Source organism: Cnephaeus nilssonii (genome assembly GCF_951640355.1).
Source record: "Cnephaeus nilssonii genome assembly, chromosome: 4".
NCBI lineage: Eukaryota > Metazoa > Chordata > Mammalia > Chiroptera > Vespertilionidae > Cnephaeus > Cnephaeus nilssonii.
In genome coordinates, this window is record NC_137075.1 from 17,706,685 (window position 1) to 17,714,692 (window position 8,008).

Consider the following 8,008-nt stretch of genomic DNA (forward strand, 5'->3'; position numbering starts at 1 on the left):
TGAAACAAATTTAATGCCCAGCCAGCGTGACTCAGTGGTTGAGCATTGACTTATGAACCAGGAGGTCATGGTTCAATTCCTGGTCAGGGCACATGCCTGGGTTGTGGGCTTGATCCCCATTGTGGGGTATACAGGAGGCAGCCCATCAACAATTTTTATCATTGATGTTTCTCTCTCTCTCTCTCTCTCTCTCTCTCTCTCTCTCTCTCTCCCTCTCTCCCTCCCTCCCTTCCTCCCTCCCTCCCTCCCTCCCTCCCTCCCTCCCTCCCTCCCTCCTTCTCTCTCCCTCTCCCTTCCTCTCTGAAATCAATAAAAATATATTTAAAAAACAAACACACAAATTTATTACCTTACATTTCTGTAGGTCAGGCGTCTGTGTGGGTTTAACAGGGCTACAGTCCAGGGCTGTATTCCTTTCTGGAGACTCTAGGGGAGAAACCATTTCCTTGCCTTTCCTGGCTGAGATCCCACCCGTATTCCTTGGTTTGTGACCTCTTCCTTCCTCTTCAAAGCCAGCAATGGCAGGTTGGAGCCTCTCATGGCATCACTCAAACCTCCTTTCCTTTGTCTCACTTCCACTTTTAAGAACATCTTGTGATTCCTTTGGGCCCACCTACATAATCCAGGATAACCTCCCTTTCTTAAAATCACCTAATAGGTGTGTACATCTTTGTGTGGGGTGAGCATTATTCTGCCTACGACAGCTGGCATATCACTCTGCTCTGCACTGTTTTGTTGTTGTTGTTGTTGTTGTTGTTGTTTTTTCTTCTTTTTTTTATCTTAGAGAGAGAGAAACATCAATCGGTTGCCTCCCATACACACCCCAACTGGGGATAGAACCTGCAACCTTCACGAGATCCCACTCCAACCAACTGAGCCAGGGCTGCTCTGCACTTGTTGAGGTTGTTAAAGTCTGGAATTATTTATCTAGACTCAGTGTAACTAGCAGAAATTAACATTGTACTATCCCAGCATCTTTTTCGAGCTTCAGCCATCATTTCTTATTATCTTCAGTCCTTCTGAGAATCAAAATTAAATGAATTATTTAATATCTGTCTTGGTTTTGCTACTTAAAAAATAGGGTTAGTAAGCTTATATCCTTTCAGAGGCTTGTAAGGGAAAGTGGATGAGCTGCTGATCCACTTCCTCAGTGGCCCCATGCCTCAGTGTCCTGAAACCAGGGCTGCAGTGAGTCCAGGACAGCCCTGCCCAGGCTATTACCTTGATGTCAGAGAAGATTATTGTGTACTTAGTGCCTGACCAGAAATTGAGGCAAACATGAGAAAAGGTGGTATCGGAATGAGGGACCCAGGAAATCACAGGGCTCATGACAGCCGAGAGAAGGTGGTCACTCCACTAGCAAGCACCTGGGTCATGACGAGAGGACAGATTGCTGTCGTAGCTCACAGTTTCTCCTTCAAACTCTTGACTGCATGTGTTGGTTTTATGCAGTGTGCCTATACCCACTTCAAGCCTTTGGAGACCTGCGTCAGTGAGCAACATGACTACCATTGGCACGACGGCATCAAAAGGTTTTTCAAGTGTCCCTGTGGAAACAGATGCATCTCCCTTGACAGGCTCCCCAAAAAGCATTGCAGGTATGAGAACTGCCTGGAGTTTCTTGTCCCATCTGGACTTCTTGAACACTTTTTTTCAATTCCCACATGGTGCTGTCCCGTTGAAACACTGGACAATCCTTTGTGAGAGTCAAGCCTTATTTACGTGCCTTCTTACAGCTCCTGCAGAGAAGGGATCCTGCCCTCTTCACTGCTTTATCCCCAATACGCATTGCCTGACCTCTAGTACAGCGGTCACCAGCTGGTGGTCCGCAGACCACTGGTGGTCCGTTAGGTCCGAAAGGTTGGCGACCGCTGCTCTAGTAGGTCCTCAGGTTTGTTGATTAAATAAAGTATGGATAAGGTGGGTTAGGGAATATGTGTATTTGCTGAGGGCTAGGAGATGGGATTATTTCCCTCTACTCTTAAGGAGTTTTATTTTTATTTTGGGGGGGAACTTCAGATATAGAGACAGCTATTGTGTTGGGTGTTATTCACATAGAACACACCGTGAACCACACCCTCTGGAGTTCAGGGTGGCTGATCACACGCAGCTTGTAGGACACCATCACTGGTCCATTTGGTGCTCTCCTTATATATGTACCGTCACATGTGCTGCATAACCACATATTAGTCATGACATGGTATCTGTCATAATGCCATAGCCACCATGTCCTCCTGTGTTTGTGGTGATGCTGGTGTAAACAGACCTGCGCTGCCAATCATTTCCGTCTAAGTAGTCCCGCTCTAGCAGTCTAAAGGGTAGTTAAATATATTTCTTACTGTCCCTGATGATTGCCTTTTGGACTCAAGGGTTAGTAATGTTTAATTTCTAAATATGTAGGATAGATTTTATTGTCATTAATTTCTAACTTTATTACATGGTTCTTTAAAGGACATAATTTGTATGATATTGATCCTTTGGAATTTGAGGCAATTTCAGGATCACCTTTAGTCTTCCCAAGAGTATCTCACCGGAGTATTCACACTACCTTTTTGTTTGCTTGTTTGTTTCTGAAACCCATGCTTCGCTCTCACTTCAAGTTACCCCAGGTCTGATTTGGGAGGAAGGGGACTTGAACTGAACATCATACTAGTTCATCACCTTGTCAGGAGCTGATTTGTGAATTGTTCATTCTAGATAATTGTTTTAAGTAGCTATGTATATATTACTTGACTTCTCTCCAAAATATTGTGACAACAACTTATGTAAAATATTTGAGTACAGAGAAATTCCGTTCATTAAGGATAAGCAGTTAAGTACAGCTCACAAATGGAAGCACACTGTGCCTTTTTGGCCTCCAGGTGACACTGTTATTTTTGTAAGAGTAGCTGCTTTCTCTGGTCTTCTCTTGTCAGTTCTAGATCTAGAGCAGAAGTGGGCAGACACTTTCTGTAAAAGGCCAGATAGTAAATATATTACGCTTTGCAAAGAGGCCACATGGTCTGTTTCACAACTACTCAGCTTTGCTATTGTGGCTCTGTTCAAATCAAACTTTATTTACGAAAACAAGTACAGGCTGGATTTGGCCCATGGGTTGAATTTTTTTTTTTTGCTGACCCCTGACTAGAACAGTGATTTTCTTTTTTTTTAGTAATACTAGTATCATCTAACTTCGTTTTGTATTGGTCTCAGCCTATCAATAACCAATGTTTTGGCTGGACCAGCCCTAGTAGGTCTTACTATGATTGCAGGATGCCCTTCAGCAATAACCATCAGGGAACTCTGAAAAGATACAGGTTTATTACTTATGAGACCTAAATATTACACAGCACATCTGGGGCCACACAGCAAGGTCCCTGTGGAAAGCCTGGAGACAGAGCACACTGGTCTGGGGTCCTGCTTTTATTGGGGTTAAGAGTGGGGCCTGGGGTTTCCAAGGCTCACTCTTTATTGGTGAATTTAAAACATGAGGGGGAATTTAAAGCACAGGAAGAGAAAACAAGTAGCCCAGATGGTCAGTTTTTTAAATTAGATCTCTAAAACAAAGGAATGTGGGGAGGCAGGCAGCTGGGCTGGCAATGTGTTTGTTGAGTTAGCCATCTTTGAAGTAGTTGCCTCTTTGAAATAGCAAACAAAGCTTAAGTCAGGCACTTGTATTATAAAAAGAAAAGAAAAGACAAATGCCAGGGCTTCCTCTACAAAACGATAGGGAAGAAGAATGAGGCAGATAAGGCAGTCCCCGATGCCCCAGACCCAAGTGTAAGACATATTTCTGTGTTTTCTCTGCATTTCTTTTCTGTTCCTCTATTTCTTCCCCAGAGTAAATTCTACAGAAGATAAACTTTCCCCATAGTAGCCACATCCCTTCTCAGAGTTGGGACTCATCCACCAAGTTAAAAAAGGAGAACAAGCATCTTTAGGCCACTTGAACAATAAGAGAGTGACCCTGTTTGCGTTATAAAAAAGGAGGAAAGATTATTCAGACCAGAAAAAGATTAATCCTTTTATTATTATTATTATTGTTATTATTATTATTATTATTATTTATTAGTATCATTATTATTATTACTAGAGGCCCGGTGCACAAAATTCGTGCATGGGGAGGGGGGTGTCCCTCAGCCCAGCCTGCACCCTCTCCAATCTGGGGACCCCTCGAGGGATGTCCGACTGCCCGTTTAGGCCCGATCCTACTGGGCAGATCCTACTGGGATCGGGCCTAAACGGGCAGTCGGACATTCCTCTCACAATCCAGGACTGCTGGCTCCCAACTGCTTGCCTGCCTGCCTTCCTGATTGCCCCTAACCGCTTCTGCCTGCCAGCCTGATCACCCCCTAACCACTCCCCTGCCAGCCTGTTTGCCCCTAACTGCCCTCCCCTGTAGGCCTGGTCACCCCTAACTGCCCTTCCCTGCGGGCCTGGTTCCCCCCAACTGCTCTCCCTTGCAGGCCTGGGTCCCCCGCAACTGCCCTTCCCTGCAGGCCCGGTCACCCCCAACTTCCCTCTTCTGCCAGCCTGGTCACCCCTAACTGCCCTCACCTGCAGGCTTGATCGCCCCCAACTGCCCTCCCTTGCAGGCCTGGTCCCTCCCAACTCCCCTCCCCTGCTGGCCATCTTGTGGCAGCCATCTTGTGTCCACATGGGGGCAACCATCTTGTGTGTTGGAGTGATGGTCAATTTGCATATTACTCTTTTATTAGATAGGATTGATTTCAGAGAGGAAGAGAGAGATAGAAACATCAGTGATGAGAGAGAATCATTGGTGGGCTGCCTCCTGCACACCCCACACAGGATCAAGCCTGCAACCCAGGCATATGCCCTGACCAGGAATCGAACCATGACCTCCTGGTTCATAGGTTGATGCTCAACCACTGAGCCATGATGGCTGGGCAAGATTAATTCTTTTTTTATCACAATATTTTAGTTCCAGAAAAAGAGACAGTGGTCGGGTAAGCCTTAGGCTAGCTTCCTAAATCCCAGTGTCATCTTAGTGACTGTCAGTAGGAATCAAGGTTGTATTCATCACCTACCATGTGCACAAGTCTGCCATCCTATCATTAGAAATTCCATTTCTGATGTATCTGGCTTATTACAGAGTTAAAGACCATTTCTGAAATCACTGGAGTGTGTATTGTCAGTACCATTTGACCATAGCCTGTAATATGAGTGTCACCTTGATCAGCCTCTGCTTGATCTGTACGTGTGTGGGTCCATATCTGACTGCTGAGTAAATCTCATCTTTTCTGTTTCAGTAACTGTGGCCTCTTCAAATGGGAACGGGACAGAATGCTAAAGGTAGATATGGCATTTATAAGATGACTGATTTTAGTGACCCATGCAAATAATGTTGCCCATTTCTTATGAAACTGTTTTCATTTTTCTAGGAAAAGACAGGTCCAAAAATAGGAGGAGAAACTCTGTTACCAAGAGGAGAAGAACATGCCAAATTCCTGAATAGCCTTAAATAGCCCTGACTTCTGACAGATACCCACAACCTACAGTGCTTCTTGTGGGTCTGGGAAAGCAAGGATTGGTTCTGTGTGGCCCAGGTTCCTGATTGACACAGTCAAAACAAGTGCTGGTTAAGCCTACGAGCTTTGCCTACATACTCCCCTTCATTGTGTTGATTGAATACCAAATTTAACATTAACCTGTAAGTGGAAAGTCAAGATATCTTTATCTTCTGTGTTCTCAGTACTGATAGCCACATTCATACAAATTCTTTGCCCAAAAACTGGAAGGTAAATTGAGATTCTGTGTTTCTTTATCTCTTGGGTTATAGAGTGTGCAGTATCACTTCTTTATCGCAATAAAGTTCTGGTTTTTATATGGACACAGAGGCAAAAGAATTAACTTAGCTTTCCCCAGACAAGTCGCTTAAATTCTGGGCTTCAGTTTCCTTACCTGTAAAAGGAGGAAAGTTGGACTGACTGATCTTGAAATGTGTCTTTTAGCATTCATATTCTGTAAATATATAGCTTTTATTCATCTAGATAATTATGATCATTGCCCTTGGTATAGCAATATAGTGTTGATATACTGATATTATGAGCCAGATTCCTTCTTTTTGTTCTGTTATCTCTGTTTTGGTTTTTTCGTTTGTTTGTTTTTAATTGATTAAGTCACCAAAGCACTGGCATTTCAAGTCCTATCTGTATGGCTCTCTGCCCATACAATATTGTGGAGCTTTGAATGCAAATACCTAAAAATCTCATTTTAAAATACCGTTTAAAGAAGTTGAAACCTTTAACCAAAATGAATGCAACATTTGAGAAGCTATGAAGCATGACTGAAAAACAGAAGCATTCATAAAGAATGGAGTTTGGGATTTGCACATATACTTTATTATATACATCAAGAATTATAGTTCAAGCTCCGGCAAATTATCATCAGAAAATCCCATTTAGGAGATTCCTCTGCCTGTGCAACCTGGCTTTCCAAATACCATTTGACCCAAATGAATGCTAATATCACTTAAAGATCAAGTAAATTGGTAGGATCACTGTATTGGGATTTGCGCTCTCGGTCGAAGGAGGTTAGGTTTTCCCAAGATGGTGTTATGGTAGGAACGTGACAATTACGGGAGGTGATTTAGGTATATAAGAGTAAAATAAAATTCACGTGCCTTAGATTTCATCAAACTCTCTGTGAGTAAAAGGTGCTATGTCTGCCCTTGGGCTTCCCCCTAAGGTCATACCCTAATAACTGTATTTTTAGGAGTATTTTATTTCCAGGAGGTATTGGGTTTTCAGTTTTAACTAACAATAAAGTGCTTAATTCTTTTAGAACTAAACCCACTTGAAACTGGTATTTTTAATGGCTCGCTTAGAGGAGATTATTTGTCCCATAAACTTAAAACAGAGCTATGTACTTGAAATAGGTCACAACTGAGCAGCTGCCTAGAACTTGAATTCCAGGTTGCTCGTTGAGAAATTCCCTTCCTATGTGAGAACATGTTCATGTTTGAAACAAGGGCATCCGAGTCCGTATTCACTTGAATCTTGTATGTGAGTAGTGTAATATTCTTATAAAGATTGATGGTGAGCTGAATCTGATGCTTTTTTTAAAGTTTTATTTTAAATTTTAAAATGATTTTAAAATATAAATATGATTTTAAAATATAATAATGACTCCCTAGCCAGTTTGGCTCAGTGGAAAGAGCATCAGCCTGCGATGGTCCCGGGTTCAATTCCAGTCAAGGGCACATGCCCCGGTTGTGGGCTCGATCCCCAGTAGGGGGCATGCAGGAGGCAGCCTATCGATTCTTTCATCATTAATGTTTCTATCTCTCTATTCCTCTAATTGAAGACTACTCAGGTACTCTAGATCTTGGGGAGTTTTCATTTGAGGTGGTTGTGTGTGTTTGTGTGCGTGTGCGCCGCACTTTCTTAAAATATTCAGGGACTAGAAGGGGTACATGGGCTGCCAGGGCGACTTGTTTGCATTGAAAATAGGATTAATCAGTGAGATCAATCTTTTAATCCTACCCTCTTTATCAGCATGTAATAAATGCTTTCATATAAAACCAAAGTGTGTGTTTAATTTTTCTTGTTATTGGCAATGTAGGGCTTATTGTATAATCATGGGCCATCAGAACAGGTTCTGTACACAGAACAAAACTGGCTGTGTCCTATACGGAGAATCATGGAGAATGTACTGACCTTCACGATAGATTATTTTTCTTTTTTGCCTTTTTCTGTTTGGAGGAAATAAGTGGCTTTTTAAAGAAAATCATCTTTCTTTTGAGTTTTGTCGAAATAAATGAAATACATTTTCGCTTCTGAACCACAAAAGGAAAACAAGTAATTTAGGAAACAATGATATAGAATAGTAATGATTGGTGTGGAATCTGCCCCAAAGAGAACTGAAAACAAAAGTCTCAACTTTTAAAAATTTTCAGGTTTTCAACTTTTAAAATCATTACACGTTGGCTGATGTGTACAGCAAAGTTTATAGTTCCTAAATTGGGCTTTTGTGTAGAAATAGATGATGATACAAGTAAAGTTTGATG

General features: G+C 42.3%; 1 protein-coding gene across 3 annotated transcripts in view; it reads left to right on the forward strand.

The window, feature by feature from the left end:
* The window catches only part of MCM10 (minichromosome maintenance 10 replication initiation factor), a 40,885-nt gene extending 33,339 nt beyond the window's left edge, over nucleotides 1-7,546 (forward strand). For all 3 annotated transcript variants that reach the window (XM_079768404.1, XM_079768406.1, XM_079768405.1), the window contains exons 18-20: nucleotides 1,453-1,598; nucleotides 5,250-5,292; nucleotides 5,382-7,546. In XM_079768404.1, the coding sequence (XP_079624530.1) occupies nucleotides 1,453-1,598; nucleotides 5,250-5,292; nucleotides 5,382-5,465 (273 nt within the window). In that variant the 3' untranslated portion in view covers nucleotides 5,466-7,546. The remainder of the gene's footprint in view (nucleotides 1-1,452; nucleotides 1,599-5,249; nucleotides 5,293-5,381) is intronic.
* Nucleotides 7,547-8,008: the final 462 nt, after the last annotated feature.